Genomic DNA, 17,161 nt, shown 5'->3' with positions numbered 1-17,161 from the left:
CACAGAGCATAAGATCTAGGATCACCCTTCATCCCAGCAGGAAAAAGGAGGACTTTATTCCACAATTTCAGTCTACCTATAAAGAAAAAATCCATATCCTCTTGCTGTGGATATTGCCCTCATGCCAGGAAAGCAAAACCACTTACAACAGCCTCATTTTAGAGCTCCAGGCACCAGCATAAAAAGTTCTACAAGACCCCCAGCAAGGAGTAATCCAAGTTTCTTTGACTACCACTGAGTGGGCACATTCTCTAATGCCTCCTGCAACAGATGCCTGGCAATCCAGTTACAGGAGAACACCATCTATTAGTGCCACCCAATCCTCTCCAGTTTCATGCCCTGGACTCAGTCCAGGTATGCCCAGTTTAGAATCTGGATTCAATGAAATGAGTCTGTAGTCATGCTTTAGAAGGTTTTCTGTGAACTTTGCCCATCAGACAGGAAATATTACAGGTGTAATTATTCTGGGATACCTTATTATTTCCCATTGGACTGACTATCAGGATCTGAAACAAGAAGCAGGAGTAGTGTCTACAAAGAATTGGCTTTTTTAGCCAAGCATGGCACCAACTGATCACAGCTCTTCCACACAACAGAAACAAAACAGATCAGACCAACAGGTCTTGGCCTGAAACTCCTCTGCATCTCACACCTACAGAAAGTTACACGGATGGGTACTTTTTTGTAGGCTGGTCCTGGCCATTTGAGGTGTCCTTCCAAAGAGAGGCCTTTCCAGCAAATCTGTTCCAGGATTTCCTGCTGCTCAATTCCATTCACTGGATCCATGAAAAGGTTTTAGACTCTTGACAGACAAGCCCCTAAAACAGAATTTGGTAGTTTCAGTAGACATTGCAGTGTCTGGTTTTGGCCTGTGAACATCTTCAAACTTTGCTCTTTTCTCCTGTTTCATTTCACTAGGATATTTTGTAAGTGTCCACCTGGCAAACCTCACATAACAGATAAAGAAGTTCATATTTTATTCATTTTTGCCAAGCACCTTAGATTAAAAAAAACAAACCCCACATGAGATTAGTAGACAAATGAGGAGGTAAACTTGAAAGGCCAAAATATATAAGGCAGCTACAGCGTGTGTGTATGTGTACATAAGAAGCTTTACTGTAATCACGGTATTGTAAATATTTCAAGTACTCTGATAACACAAGTTGATGACACGCATTCCAGTCATCACCATTTTCTTGGTGCAGGAGAAAGGCATGACATTAAACAGTCCATACTAAGACAGGTTTTATAGCAGTTAGGCCACCAATGCAAGAAAACATCCTTTTTTTTAATGGAGACTCCAAATTTGTTTATAAAGGGAAAGAAAAATGCATACCTATGCATCATTTTTTTGCATAATTATGCACATACAGATGCATAATTTTTTCTGAGATGTTTGTTGATTTGGGGAGAAGGGTTTGTATATCTTAGGTTTGGCTATTTTTTTCCTTTAATAATCAAAAGGCATTCATTTTGGTTAACTCAGGAATTAGAGTTAGTAACCTGTTACCTAAGGCTCTTACAGGATGGAAAACAGACAAAAAGTCTTCTAAAGCTTCAGAATCTTTTCAGTACACAGCACAAAGTATTAATGCTTTTGCCTCTGCAACATCTGCCTGGCAACACAACTACCCACAGCTATCTCCCTATCTGAATGGGAAGTTAAACACTACAGAGGAAATTAGTGGGTTTCAAGAAGAAAGCTTTTAACACTCACCTCTCCCTTACAGAGTGGTTCTGGTTCACATACTCCTCTCCTGCTGCAGTGCCACTGAACCAGAAACAGGCACACTCACACTAGCAGGGGATGCTATTCTGTCAGAAACTAACTAGCAGCATGCCTTATATTTACGAGCCAATCACAAACACCCAGGATTTCTCTATTTCCAGTTCTACAGTAAAGTTTAGGAGCACCTACTGATCTCAGGAAGATGTTCATAGGATATTGCAGTTCTACTGTGAACAAATACATTACCTATATGGACCATTTTTCTGGTGGTTTCTTTGAAGAGAAATTAGACCTTTGACAGAGACTTCTACAGTGCTGCAGATACACGAACATGAATAAATAACTAACTAGCCTCTCTGGGTCATGTATCATACTCAGCAGTTCTCACTACTGAAGGTAGTGAGAACCTTTCCTACTCACTACTGAAGGTAGTGAGAACCTACTCCTTTCTCCTTTGAATTACCTAAATGTAGAGATGCTGAAACAGAAAACAAAAGGTCATTGAAACTCCTCTTGTAACTTTTCCCTAACTTCAAGCAGCATCCTTTCTGATGGCTGTCATACACTGAACCAGTGTAATAAATTCAGCCTGTTGCTTTCCCAGACTCCTACAACACAGAATATTTCAGAGCTTCTTTCACGGGGATGTATGTTTGCCCAAGATTTTAATTTATGTTATCATTTATACTACACCAAGGCCATTCATGCTTTACATTACAGTATCTGTCTATCTTTTTCCTCAAATGTATCTAGTCAGCTGAGCAATCCTGGAAGCTACACTTCCAAAACCAAGTATTACCTCCATTATCTAGATTACTTTTCCATGGAGGTGATGCCACCTACAGAACTTGCTCAGAACTTCTAGTATGGTTGCTCTACTAACTTTTCTGAAGTAGTCAGCATAATTCTGTCATACTCTGAACCTTTCCAGATGCTTATATTCATTTTCTGTTACCCACATCAAGAGATTCCCTTATCTCAGGTTTGATTTTAGATTAACACATGCAAGATTCAGTTTAAAGGGAAACTTAGTCAGGTTTAAAGGGCAACATTCACCCTCATAAGGAAACAAATAAACATGAAAATACAGCAAAGAAAAAATATGCCAGGGAGTGTCAGTGCTGAAAGACAACTGCCATCCCTCTCAATTTCAATTGTCATGCCACTATGAAAAAATCAGATGAACCAAGGACTAGGGAAAGATAAATACTTCCTTCCAGTAATTAGAAAATGGAGCTTTCTGATAGTCATATTAGAAACACTGGCAGTAACTATGAAAGATTTATATAAAAGCTTGCTTTCCCTTTTTCTTACAGTTGTCCAAAGCAAAGTACAGTGATCATACTATCTGTCCTTCTTCCACGCTACAACAAACTCCAGAGCTGCACATGCTTGGGAGATTCTGAAAATTCTCAAGAATTTTCAGAGAGAGATCTGTGCAAATCTTGTGCCAGCAACACTACTAGCTACATATGGATGCATTAACCCATTATATATATTTATATATATATATATATAATCTTCCCAATGCAACATATCTTGCTGCTATGCCAGGATAATTATTTACCTGGTGGACCCTCAATCACACAAAGAATTCTTCCTGTAGAACACCTCATTAGCAAACCTAACTTTGAATTTTTAAGGGAGATTTCTCTACTTCATATTGGGTCAAAAGATCTCTGAATTGATCAACTGTTTTAATTATCCACTTAAGAGAGCTGAGTAAAAGGTGGTCACAGAAGGGTTGAGGTTGAAAGGGGACCTCTGTTGGTCAGCTGCTCCAACCAACACCTGTCCTCAAGCAGGGTCAGATAGAGCCAGCTGCACAGGGCCCCATCAAGATGGCTTTTGAATGACTCCAAGGATGGAACTCCACAACCTCTGAGCAACCTGTGCTAGTGTTTGAAAAGCACAAAGTTACTTACTGTGAGAGCTGTCAATTAGTGTACGTTACCTCTTGCCCTGTCACTGGGCACTGCTGAAAAGAGCTTGGCTGCCCCTTCTCCATTTCCTACAACCAGCTTTAATACAGCCAGATAAAGCCTCTCTGAGCCTTGTCTTCTCCACACTCAGTGGCCTCAGCTCTCTCAGATTTCCCTAGGCCCAGGGCCATCTCTGTGCACCAGCACTGAACTTGTTCCAGTATGTTCACATTTTTCTCACACTGGGAAGACCAGAACTGAATCCAGCACTTCAGGTATGGCCTCACCAGTGCTTAGCAGAGGATTTACCTCTATCAACCTGCTAGCAACAATTGTCTTTATGCAGCCCTGAAGGCTCTTGGCAAACTCTCCAAGGCAACCCATAAAAACCTCTGTCTCCATAACCAAGGGGTGAAGGCAAAGAGTCTAACACACTTTCAGAAGCCAGAGCAACTGGATTATAACCAAAAAGATATCTGCAGAGTAACTTGCTGATGGGCAGTACTTCTGAAATTAGCCAAGGTTATACAATTAACTTACAGCAAAATACTGTCTGTTACAATAGGATACAAGATGTGAAGTTAAGTGTACAGAAAATTCACATGCATTTAAGACTTCTGTTAATGACAGCACTATCCCTCATCTTCTCTGTGGTAAACAAACAGTATTTACATGTGAGGTAAGCGTCACCTGAGAGTCAGAGCTCCAGGGAAGGAACAGTACCTTGTTAAAAGGATTAAAGTATGCTATTCCCTAATGTACAAGCTTCTCTATATGCATAAATTAACTTCCATGTACTTTCACATGTCCCACAAACTGTGAGATATGGACCAATTATCATGAGCCCAGCAAAGTGCCACAAAGATGACTTATGGGACCAAGGCATCTCTCCTGTGATGAAAGGCTGAGAGAGCTGGGGCTGGCCCAGATGATCTCCAGAGGTCCCTCCCAGCCTCAACTATTCTGGGATTCTGTGAAGCTGTCAGAGCTTGTGCTTTTTCATTGAGAGTGACTGAGAAAGGTACTTTGACACATCATTCATAAAAATTACAGATACACTATTTCTCCAGTGAAGTGGAAAGCAGAAGATTAAGTGATCGGGGGGGATCGGGGCGGGAGGGGGAAACCAAAAAACCAAATCAAACCATACCTGATGAGGTAGTAAACAGCCCAGAAGCTAAAACTGATCTCTCAACTGAAATGAGTTTTGGTTTTTCCCCTTTTGTAGTACAAGTATGGGCTTTTTTTTGAGTTCGCTTCTTTCCTCCAACTACCAAAAGTAACCTTATCTCAGGATGCTCCAAACACAGGACCCTCAAGTCATTTTCCCCTCCTTCTTACTGATAACATAACTACAGATTAAAAGTTATTATGGTTAACAAAAACTATAAGCACTTTATCTCTGTAAACTTTTTTTTTAAATATGGAGAAAGTTTGCTCTCTGACAATCTAAATCAAACTTAGGGGTATACACACAGAGTATATGACTAACTAAAAATTTCACCAACTGCCTTTGCCAGTTCTCTGCTTGTTGAGAGTCAAGTTCCCCAGAAGCTACCACTCAGCTTCCTGCCCTGCTGCACAGGCACCTCCAGGATACTCACCTGAGCCAACAAGGCTCATGCGGCAAAGCAGTACCAAAACAGCTCTCTTTGGATTTCTGAACTACCTTAGTTCTAAATTCCCTTAGTAACACTTCACTGCACTGAACACACACCCCCTTGCCCACTGTGCTCTTCATTTCTTCCTCCCAAACTCTCCACCTGTCATCCCAATACACCATGTAATGCCATTAGGCTCCCCTCTAGGAATCACAGACACCACCACTTGGGTGACACACAACAGCAGGTTTCTCAGGGAAGTAAATAATGCTCCCATACCTGTCTGCTATGTACATCTTCAGTAATACCCCTAAGTTACTCTCTTATAGCTGAAAAGTAAATTAAACAGATTTTATTTAAAGTGACCCAAATGTGTTCATTACTGAAGAAAACTTCTTTGTAAAGGGACACAGAAAGAATATATATACATAAAGTCTTCTGCTTGTTTTTCCAACAATGAAGAACAACCATATGCACATAGACAGAAAACATTTCAGACTACACTTCTGAAGAGAGAGCAACAGTGAAGCAAACTTTCTTGGCAAACCAGCCACCTACAAACAGACAAGTTCATCCTCACTTGGTAAATGAGCATTGCAAAGTAGAAAGGCACTTAGCTCACTCTTAAAATAAGTGCTAATGCTGTAAAAGATCAAATATAACAAAGTATTTTAAACCAAAGAGAAATCATGCACTGAAAAAGGAAGGCCAAAATAAGAAATCCTAGGATGACAACTTGATTCACAGTTTACTCAAGTTAATGAAAGACTCCAACTCCCACAGATTTCAGCGGGTTATGAAACAGGTCCTGCAGAGGGAAATGTTCCAAGTCACAAACAGCAATGCCGTATTTTGATACGTAATTGCCACCAGTGCCTATGAAGAAATCTCTGGTGTAAAATAGAGAACAAATACAGTAATCTTGCTTTCTCATTTTAAAAATGGCATGAAAGAAACAACAAAAGAAAGTTATTGAAGAGAACTAGATTGTTCCCAGCTGTTGTCATAAAATACTACAGCTGTTCATGTCATTGCAGCTAATGACCAGTTGCACTTTTTTAAAGATTGTAACACAGTATGACCATTGTAATCTACATCAAACTGAAACTTGGCAAGCATCATGGAAAAAAGACCAAGAAATCATTTAAATCCTATTTTATTTTTTGATTTCTGTTCATGGGTTGGTTTTGAGTGTTTTGGGGGGATAGGACGGGATTTTGTATGAATGGTTCTTTATTCAACTTGTCAATTATGCTAAACTACTTACAAAATCATGGTAAATAACAGGTATTAAATTATCAAAATTTTCTTTTCCAGTAATAAAAAGATAATTGAACTAAAATCCTGGTTTGGTTTGTTTTTTTGGTTTTTTGGGGTTTTTTTGTTGAAAAGAGGTGTGCTGACTTAAAGTCTCAAGTTGAAAGACGATGATGAAATATCTTTTCTCTGGAGCCAAGAACAGGGTAAGCATCACCATCTAGAAGCTTTTAATTGCTTTGCTAACTGAACTATACATGAACCAAATCAGACTTTTTCATAAAGATTCAAGTACACAAATGCAAAGAAAAGGTTAAAATAGAAAAATTCGTATATATATACACATATAGATGCAGAAAGAATTTTCAGATACAGCTCTCTCCAATGGAGCATTACTCTTTGACATATGGAGAAAAAGCTAGAGGAAAGCATGTGTTCCCACATAAAATCTCCACAGAACTTGAAACATACTACTTCAAGTAATTTCATGGAATTTCTCAAGAAAATGAGAGAATATAGGTTCCTCTCTAGCAATGTGTCCTCCCCTCCAAGATCATCCATACAGAGCTATAGACCAGGAAGAAATCACAATCCTGCACTTCTTTTTATCTTCCTTATAGTTACCAAGAACATAATTCATGAAGAAAATTAGAAGTCATTTTACCACTTTCTCCACTTTAAGACACAAAAACACTGCCAGAGAAATTCCAAATACTTTGGAAAGATGATGACCTAAACACTGCTTTGACCTATTTTCATGGCAGTGGCCTGGGACTCTGTAACAAGTAACAAACACAGCTGCAACAAAAAACCTGTGACAATGAAACTTCCTGATCCAAAGGAAGAAATAATTGCTAAACATGTACTTATAGCCAAACTTAGCAACAGATAACAAGTTAGAAGCTGAGCCTCTTTTCCTCACTTTGGGACACCTATTTAGACTGCAAAGGATTTCTTTCCAAATGATGGTTACTTCAAAACACAAACAATCCTGAAACTTTATGCAGCAACACAGAAAGTAGAATTATAAACCCTACCTTCAAATATAAAAGTCTAAATTAAAAATTAAAAATAAAAATTTAAATTAAATATAAAAATCTAATCACACACAGCATGAGGCCAACACTCTAGTTTAGGATAGTTTGGATTCTGTTAATTAAGCCTATTGAACAATGCCCAGAGTGACTGTTGTAAGACTCTCTGTAGCATCACATCTGCATAAGCCATCATTAACACATGTTATTTTCACCATTCCAATCAGAAGTTCAAAGTGCACTTCCTTTCTTATAGCAACATTGTACAAAAAGATCAAGTCTGCACAACTAGGAAGTATTAGATGAACACTGTAGCAGAATTTACTCCATAGCAATTTTGGGTGGTTTTTTTTTCCCTTCAGCTCGGTATTATGCAAAAGTCAAGATAATTCAAAGTATTTTGGCCAAAAGCAATCTGATGCAATAAAATGCCTAAGCTAAATGCCTCTAAATGATGGGATGGAGAAAAAGAATATAGGATAGAATACTGTTATAGCAATATCTGTCTCCATCAGTACATGTTTCATCACATTACAGCACTTTTTAATTTTGAAAGCTTGATTTTATTAACCCAGATATGCCTTTCTCAAAGATGAAAAAGTTGCTGCATCTTTTGTCAAAGACTTTATACAACCCTTTTTTAGCATGGCTTTTCCCTTTCTTTTCCACAAAGGTTTGGTACAGTCTCCATACAGACTAGGTTCTGCACCTTTTAATCCTAAAGTTTAAGGTGGGGGTTTTAAAATTCACTCATCTGTGGTGAACCTCAGGATTTTTCTAAAGTATTACCAACTTCACCAAGTCTTACCCTTCATTGCTAACTAACTCCCATGTCTGATTATAAAAGCACCAAAGCAGGAGGGCCCATACCACCTCCCTTGCAAGTTAACCAAGAACACACTGCTTATGCTGGCTTTGCAAAGCACACAAGTTGAAACTAACAGTCATAGTATGAGTGTTCAACATAAACTGCAAGAAACCTGCAAGCAGCAGCTGAGCTGCAGAATAGAGACATCCCTCTGTGACAAGCTGGGTAGAGCTTGAGCAGCACACTGACAGTGGAGCTATTCACTGAAAAGAAAGCTACCGTCAGCAGCTGGCTGCAGAGTTACAACAGAAGTCTGAGAAGAGGCAGAATATACTTCCCCTGTTCTCACAGGCTCCCCCAGGCACCTACAGATGCACCAAAAGGAAAGATACAGTGTTCCATAAACCTCTTCCATTAAATACATGCACCCAAATCACTCAAATCTACCAGGCAGCACTTCGGCTGCTCATCTCATACTTAGCAATAAGCAAACAAGCATAAGAGCAATGAGGAAAGAAGAGTTTTTAGAAATGCAGGACAGGAATAGACAGGAAAAGGGCATTTTGAAACCTGAGAGGGGGAAAGCATTAAAAACCCAACTTGCTGACAAGTAAAAGGAGCTGCAACACAAGTTCAGCACAGCTTTTAATTACAAGTAGAATGAAGTTTGATTGATAGACAGTTTTCAAATGAAATGTTTTTGAAAACTGGTTAAATACACCCTAAAGGTTGTTATCTACACCTTAGACACAAGCACCCCAAGACACACAAGAACTAACTTCTAATTAAAACCACCATTTCTAATGTGTGGTGTCTTTCCACTCTGCTTCTTTTCCTCTCCAGCTCCAAACATACATGGTGTTAGCTGACAATTAGCTGAAGATGATGCTGGCATCCTAAATCAATCTTAAATAAGACAGTCATGTTCTCCTCATACAGCAGTGTTGCTGTATCAACATTACCATGCCTAAGCTCTCTTATAAATAGAGATTAAAACACACATAGATGACTGTCAAGGAGGTACTGCTCTGGAGGTGTTATTTCAACAGTGGCAGCTTTCTGGGGGAAGAGTAAATAGGGTGGGAATTAGTCCAGATTTTTACCTTTAATAGAATGATTTACCATCATAATAGCACTTATTGTCTTCCTGGTTTTCCACACGTGATCTCTGGTCTCTTCCTTCACTCAGTAATTATAGGAAACCATTAAGTATGTACCTGGAGTACCACCTCCAGCAATTACCCATCTCAATCCACAACCCAAGTGGCAGACCACTCAGTGAGCCCCACACTTAGATGAACGTGCACAGTTAGGCTGCACATGCAGTGTAATGGTTTTCAAAACGGGGGTGATACTTTCCACCATTACTGAATAGACATAAAATTATCTTTTATGGGGGAAAGTCAAGATAAATGACTGATTATCAGAAGGGGAAATTATTTGAATGTTCAGCTGAAGAACTATTGTGAAATCACAGCCTATATTTGATTCATGAAACCACATATAAAAGAATATAAGAAGGTACCTTTTCATGAAGATGATTTGAAGTGGCTTTTACTTCAGAAACTTGTGGCTTCTTTTATGGCATGCTTACAGTAAGTGTTAAGCAGTATCTCTCCATCTTAAAATACTTTTAAGGAAGTAGTTTTTTCCACATTCCTTGAAGCTACGAAGAAGAAACTAATCCCCACTATAAACTGCTTCAACATCACTGAGAAGCCTAAAATAAGTTAATATTCACAGTTAAATGGAGTACCAAGTTTAACTTATAGTCCTGGTTTTGTACTATAAGTAGGAGCCACTCAGCAAAACATAAGAAACTGGAAAAAAAAAACAGGAAAGATGAGACGGCAGTATCCAGGCTACAGGTACTTATTTATTGCCATTACCCAAAATTACTTTTGATAGAAAATCCCTTTAGAAATACCAGACAAAAAACACTGTGCTGAGTTCTAGAAGCCTAGAACCACAAAAAAAAGATAATTTAAAATATCAAGTTATATAAACAAAGGTAAATATATTTTGCACATGATCTTCCTGCCACAACCTGCACTGCAACGCAAGCATATCCACACAACAACTATCATCTCTGAGCGGGATACATGTGATGGAAGTAAATACCATTCAATTTGGGTATGGATAACAGAGAGAAAACAACTCTTCTCTTCAACATCCCCCTATAGAAAATGACCTCAACTGGCTCATTTTTTCCAATTAAGTTAAATGCTGATATCATTCAGTATGTACTCCTCTTTCAAGATTACAAACAGCGGTATTAAAAGCAGCAGCTCCCTACTGAGGCTCAGTCAAAAAGAGCAGGCAACAGAAGGCAGCTTTAGCCAACGTGGAATTCAGAAGCATACAAAAGGTTTTTAACACACAAACAAGGCAATTTTGTGGCTCACTTCATATCAGTCCTACGACTCAGCACACTCAGCAAGGCACTCTCATCATACAGAGCACGAGAAAAGCCTCCCACCTATGCAGTGCAGCAGTAACTCTGTAAGAAAGGCACCCTTCAGCAAGTGCACAATTTTCCCCTATGCCTATACAGCAAAAGACTTGTTTCACTAAAGGGCTTATTTACAAAATGATCTTAATGACTAAGAGGCTCAGTGAGTTCATAAATCAAAACAAATCACCAGCTTTATTACACATAGTCATCAAAGACTGTACTTTGGTTTTGTTTCAGTTTCTCAGCACCACACTCATAATCCCTCACGAGCGTTACACACATCCCACATACACACACGGGTTTGCACAATGTAAAACATACAAAGACTGCAACACCTAAGTGTCATCCAGTTGATAAAATCTATTGGTCTTACAAGTATTAACTTAGTTTTGACATGAGGTAAGAACAAATCAGTTACATACATAAGAAATCATAACACAGCAACCTTATTTTCTTTCCTAAACAACCATAATATCTCTCCAAGTATATTCAACTGTTTTCTGCTCCTAGGCGCCTCTCACACAGCTTGTTTCCTAAAGGTACCTGGAGATCTGCAACTATGGAGTACTAAAACTGAGGTGGATGTACACCTGCTCCTTCAAATGAAGGTAATAATGGACAGGGAACAGAATCAATCCCCAGCTCTACCAGTGCCACCTTTCTGGCATAGCTGTGGGTGGATTCTCTAGTTAATAGTACACCTTGAACCCAGATGCAGTCTTCCTCAGGACAAGCAGTGTACCCCTACGTAACAACAATAAATTCATTAAAGTGAGCTTTCCTATGCCAACAGAAACAGCTACAAAGCAATTCCTTCTTTTTCCTCATGAGGATCATCCTCAAAAGAGAGGCCTATCATCCTTTGCTGCATTAGACAGTTAAAACTATTTAAGTAACCCTGGTCCTTGCCATAAATAGGCAATACCCAAATTTACACCAAAATAAACACCAAATCCACCAGCATTACAGATGTTCAGGTCAACGCATTGCTCAAAAACCACTGAAGCACTTGCAGGACACATCTATGCTGGAAAAACAGAAGCAGGCTTCTGCAATTCACCAGTGCTGGATTCCAGCCTGGAGCACAAGCCTTTGGTGAACATACACAAGTCTCCCTGGACTAATGGGAATTACCAATGAAGTTTAGAGTTTCCATTATTGACAGCAATTTTGCCTCTCACAAATCTGAAATTAACACTGATGGTGAGATATCGATCGTGAGCTGGCATTCATATTACATTACAAACAACTGTCAGCCTGCACTTTAGGAGAGCATTAACAGTAACACAGTTTGAAATCCAGAGACAGCAGTGTCTGGTTTTATTGTGTATTGTCAATTGCTGATATAACCATGTACACCTCCCCATGCAACGCACAAGAGGAAAGGACAACACCAAGGATCACAAGCCATGGCTACAGCCCTTCTAAACAACTGAGACAGAATTATTTCATTAAAACTCCACTTCCAATAAAAAAGCACCAAACAGAAAAACCCAGACAAAAGCATACAAGCATCTGACCTGCCCAGGAAAAAAAATCAAAACAATTAGTGTCCCTAACTAACTGCAAGATTTCCAAGAAATACTGACTTCACTTTTTTGTACGACTACTCCAGTTGACTTTCAAATTTTTATTTATGATTACTATGCTTTAGTGCAGTATTCCTCAGAGGCACTAATGCAACACTAAACACGTTGAGGAGGTCAAGTAACATGATACATGGCTTTTCCTTCCCCCTGGGTGGGGTTCAAATCTTGCTAATGTCAGTAGTGAGCAAAAGCTGTTGACATCAGGCAGCTGAGCCATGTGAAATGAGCTACTATCCTCAGTCCAGTTTTCCCTGGGCAGGTATTCCTACCTTCACAGGAACAACCAAGCCTACACTCTGGCTGCCAAGTCTCAGGAGTTAGAAACAGCATGGATAAGGAATAGCTTCCTCAGTCCCGAAGAAAGACACTAACTTTTAAGACAGCTCTGTTCAAGTGAAAGCTGCACCATACCACTAACAAAAAGGCAAGGAATTTCAATTAATTATAAGCACATCAAGTCAGCACCTCCTGCAACAGTATGTTGTCCTGAGCCTTGATCCCACAAACTTCTGAATGCACCTGAATATACAGTTTATCATATTTGCAGTCAACAGACCAAAGCGTTGCTCCTCTACAGCATGACAAAATTCAGAGTAAAGATGAATTGTGTGATTTGCATCACAACATACATACCATCCTCAGGAGAGCACCAGAGTAAAATGAAAGTACCCCTCAAACCATAACTGCATTCTCTGGATTAATTTTACTTTTTTCTTTAGCCCAACAAAACAGACAGTTTTGTCAATTTTAACTAGTTAATTTGCTTCTGGAAAGTTACCATTACACACAAACCTGAATTTCATCTTTACACTTCTCATCGTATGACAGTGTAAGATATGCATAACAAAGCCAGAAGACCAAGACGTTAAAAATATTAGGGGCTCCCAAGCCTTTTTCCCCACATCCCAAAAGCGTGCTTTATTTTTGAGTCAAATCAGTTCAAGCACAGTTCAGACAGTTCAAAAAGCAAAGAAAAATGAGTATGAGATTAAATCCTCGCCTATGGAAAAGCTCTACTTCTCCATATATTTGAGCGTTTTAAGCACAAGAAGCAAAAAACAAAATCAAACCCAGAGCAACCCCCTGAAGAAGCAGCTCTCAGGCACAAGCAATTTGCACAAAGCTGCTGGAACTGTAATCCCCCCAAGCCCATCCCACTGTTACGTAACAGTGCCAAGCCAGGATTTTTCACCAGCCAGCTCAGAGTTACTGTTAGTAGGAAACATCTCCTCTCACACACCAGCAATCAAGAGGATTAAAAAAAACCAAAAAAAACCCCACCATAATAAAATCAAACAAAAAAAAATCCCACACAGTCAAGCAGAGGGAAAAATTTAATCCGGAGACTACATCCATGTTAAAGGCATTTCCTTTAAGTAAGGTTTTATATGATATTCTAACTTAGAAGAACTAGCTTGCTTTCTCAGGTTACACTTTACCAGTGTTACCGTATCTGGTTATTCTCTCTAAAATAACAAGACTTCAACTACTTATAGAGGTGCTTACAATATAACTTTGAATTTAATTATTCTGTGTTAATTTGACATTGCAAGCACATTTCAGTTCTTCATCTCAAGAGGGTAAAAATCATGTCCTATATGACAGAAACAACAAGGTGATCTTTCCTTTATTACCATCAGTTTCTTGACTTCCTTAATGTCCATAGGAAGGCAGTGTGAAGTGCCTATGATGCAGCAAAGAATAATCCCATGAACTATCACTTGACTGTGTACTACACTCTTCAGATGCTATTTTAAGACCTTAAAAGGATTTCAATATTTAATGGAGGCCTGAAGCAGTTAAGCAGATCTTCACATCTCCACTGAAACACTGGCATTATAAGACAAACAGTTAGCAGGGGCAATGGACACCCAAGCAGCATGTATGTTCTTTTCACTCAAGACTTGAACTCACTTTAACCAAGTTGATTTCTCTCTGAGCTGCATTATAAAAGTATTTAACTATACACACTGCTAAGTTTTCTTAGAAATAGTGGTTTTAGATGTTTGAGACATTTACATGTGGGAAAAACACAAAGAGCAATTGCTGACAAAACACATTCAGATGAGCTGAAAGCACTAAAGGTTTTGTAAATACTGAAATAATTCCTGTTGATTACAAACATTGTCTTAAGCCAAAGGAAGCTGGCCACAGCAAAGATCAGGACGTTTGGTCATGTACTAGGACCACGCAGATTAAGGAAATTAAAAAAAAAAAAGAGATACTCCATAATCTCCTAACAGGATGGCCATTTGTTGTTTCTACAGGAGAGGAGTATCAGCTAAAAACAGGCTTTAAAGCCTAGTCTTGGGGTGATATAATGGACTGAAGTTTAAATTGTAAATATTCCAGATATTACAAGTTAAAGGTGAATTTACAAGCGATTTTCTTAAAATTCTTGCAATTATGTTTCTTATAATATCTGAATACCTACACTTTCCTTTGGAGGGGCATAAAATGAAGTAAGAGGGGAAAAGGCATAAGATGGTAAATGTAAATATAAACACAAAACCATAAATAACACATCTTCCCAAATAATATTTACACTGAGTGTTTCATTCTGGCATACACTCATGTAAATACAGAAGTGTATGTATTTCAAGGCCATTTCCATTTCCAGCTTTCCCAGGATATGGACACATCCATGCTGCACCTCGGATTTGTGCTGTCCACCGTAGCATACGGGTTATAACCTAACTGGGTGAAATACACTACAGCTGGATACACTTGGCTGTGCGCCCAGTGCGGAAGGAAGAAACAAACAAGAAACAAACAAACAAAAAACCCAGACCACTAAATACACGTGCACTTCCTACACACCGAGAAATGCACATGTGCAATTTACATCAGGCATCACCCAGTAAATAAAACCTTGGTCTGTACTGCGGGGCACAACGTGTTGTCAACCCAAACTCTCATTTGTTTATACGGCCGAGGCTGGCAGCACAGGCGTCCCTCCGAAGCAGAGAAAAGATCATGGAGCCCATCCGTGTTTGTGCCGAGCACCCACACGGCCATCCGCACGCACACGCGGGAGCACGGACACGGTACGCCCGCCGGATAACTTCACATCCTAGCAGGCCGGGCCGTCAGCAAGAGACGGCGATGGAGGAGGAGGAGAAGGAGGAGGAGAAGGCGGAGGAGGAGGAAGCAGCTTTCGCCGCCTCCCACAACGCCCGCGGCCCGCTCCCCCTCGCCCGGCATCCCCGTCGCGGGTGCCGCGGGGGCGGCCCTGCGGGAGCGGGGCACGGCGGAGCCGAGCGGCGCAACCGGTCCCCAGCAGCGGCGCTCGGTGTGGGAGCGCAGCCCCGGCTGCTGGCGCGGGGAGGCTTCTAGGCATCCTTGCTGCATGCGGGGAGCGGAACGGCAGTGACAAGCGGCGGCGCAGCCTGCGGGGGGGCTCCGGGGAGCGCGGTCCGGAGGAGACGGAGGAATGGGGGATGCCCAGAGGAGCGGGCGGGGGGAGGGGGCCGAGCCCTGCCCTCCTCTCCCCCAGGCACCGGGGCGGGGGAGGAAGCTGGGGCTCCCCCTCTCTCTCACGCCAGCCCTGTGCAGCGCCTTCAAGGCGGAGGGGGGGGAGGCGGCGGGGGGAGGAAGGGGGGGAAATGCTGCAATGTAGCGCCGGGCAGGCAGGCGAGGGAAGCCGCAAACCCTCCACTGGGGCCCGGCGCAAGCCCCCGGGCCGAGCCCACCCCTCCCAGCTGCCGCGCTGCCGGCAGCCCCGCGGTACCTGCCCGGGGCTTGCGGGGAAGGGGGGACGGACGCGACCCTTGCAGGGGGCCCGGCGGGAGAACCCGGCCGAAAGGGCGGCGGGGGCGCAGCACCCACCTTTCACCACCCTGTCCGTCGTCGATAACTTGGGATCAACGGCCTTATGCTCCGACATGTCCGGCGGCCGGGGAGGCGGCGAGGCTCTCCCCCCTCGGGCAGGGCAGGCGCGGGCTGAGGCGGCGGCGGCCGCTGCGGTCACGGCTCCGGCTCCTCCGCTGCGGCCGAAGTTGCCGCGTCCCGCCGCCGCTCGCTGGCTCGGCTGGGCTCTGCCGCGCGGTGCCTTCCTCCTTCGTCTTCCTCCACCCCCGTCCTCCTCTTCCTCCTCCAGTTAATTATTGCTGGCTTTCAATCACGCCTCCGGGCTGTGCAGGACGGCTCGCTCTTCCCCCCCCCGCCAAAGACCCCGGCGACAACACCCGCGGCGGGCGGCTGTCAGGCAGCGCCAGCAGGAAAAGCCGCGAGTGGACGCGGGCAGCAGGAACAGCCAGGTTGCACACGCAGCGGCCAGCCCTGCGCTTCCTTCCTCCGCGGCGCGCCGCTCCGGCTCCTCCCGCCGCCGCCGCCGCCACCACCACGGCCGCCGCCGCACGGGATCGGGATCCGGATCCGTGTCTTCCCCGCCGCCCCCCGCAGGGTCTCTCCGCGCCTCGCACCGACACCGGCCGCGGCCCCGCGCGCCGCTGCACACGCTCCGCCGCGCAGCCCCCGCGCGCCGCCCGGCCCCGCCCGCCCGGCTCCCGCTCCCGGGCGCCGCCATTGGCCCGCGCCGCGCTGCCACTCACTGCCGGCGCCCCGCCCCGCCCCGCGCGCGCCGCGCCGCCCAGGTGCGCCCGCCCGCCGGGGCCGCGCATCCCCCGCCGAGCGCCCGCACCGCACGGCCCCGCACGGCCCCGTCCTGCACTGCACGGCACGGTCCGGCACGGCCCCGCACGTGCACGGCCTGCGTGTGGCTGCGGGAAGGAGCCTACTACCTGCCGCTCACGGGGGCGGTGGCT

General features: G+C 42.9%; 1 protein-coding gene across 2 annotated transcripts in view; it reads right to left on the bottom strand.

Annotated features, from left to right (window-relative positions):
- The window catches only part of PPP3CA (protein phosphatase 3 catalytic subunit alpha), a 171,176-nt gene extending 154,307 nt beyond the window's left edge, over nt 1-16,869 (bottom strand). The window contains exon 1 of one of the 2 annotated variants that reach the window (XM_077177193.1): nt 16,224-16,869. In XM_077177193.1, coding sequence (XP_077033308.1) covers nt 16,224-16,281 — 58 coding nt within the window. In that variant the 5' untranslated portion in view covers nt 16,282-16,869. The remainder of the gene's footprint in view (nt 1-16,223) is intronic. The other variant, XM_054633534.2, reaches the window with a different exon arrangement.
- Nucleotides 16,870-17,161: the final 292 nt, after the last annotated feature.

This window comes from Agelaius phoeniceus, chromosome 4 (assembly GCF_051311805.1).
Source record: "Agelaius phoeniceus isolate bAgePho1 chromosome 4, bAgePho1.hap1, whole genome shotgun sequence".
NCBI classification, from domain to species: domain Eukaryota; kingdom Metazoa; phylum Chordata; class Aves; order Passeriformes; family Icteridae; genus Agelaius; species Agelaius phoeniceus.
Note: the sequence above shows the minus strand (reverse complement) of the source record. Positions and strands in the feature narration are given on the sequence as shown.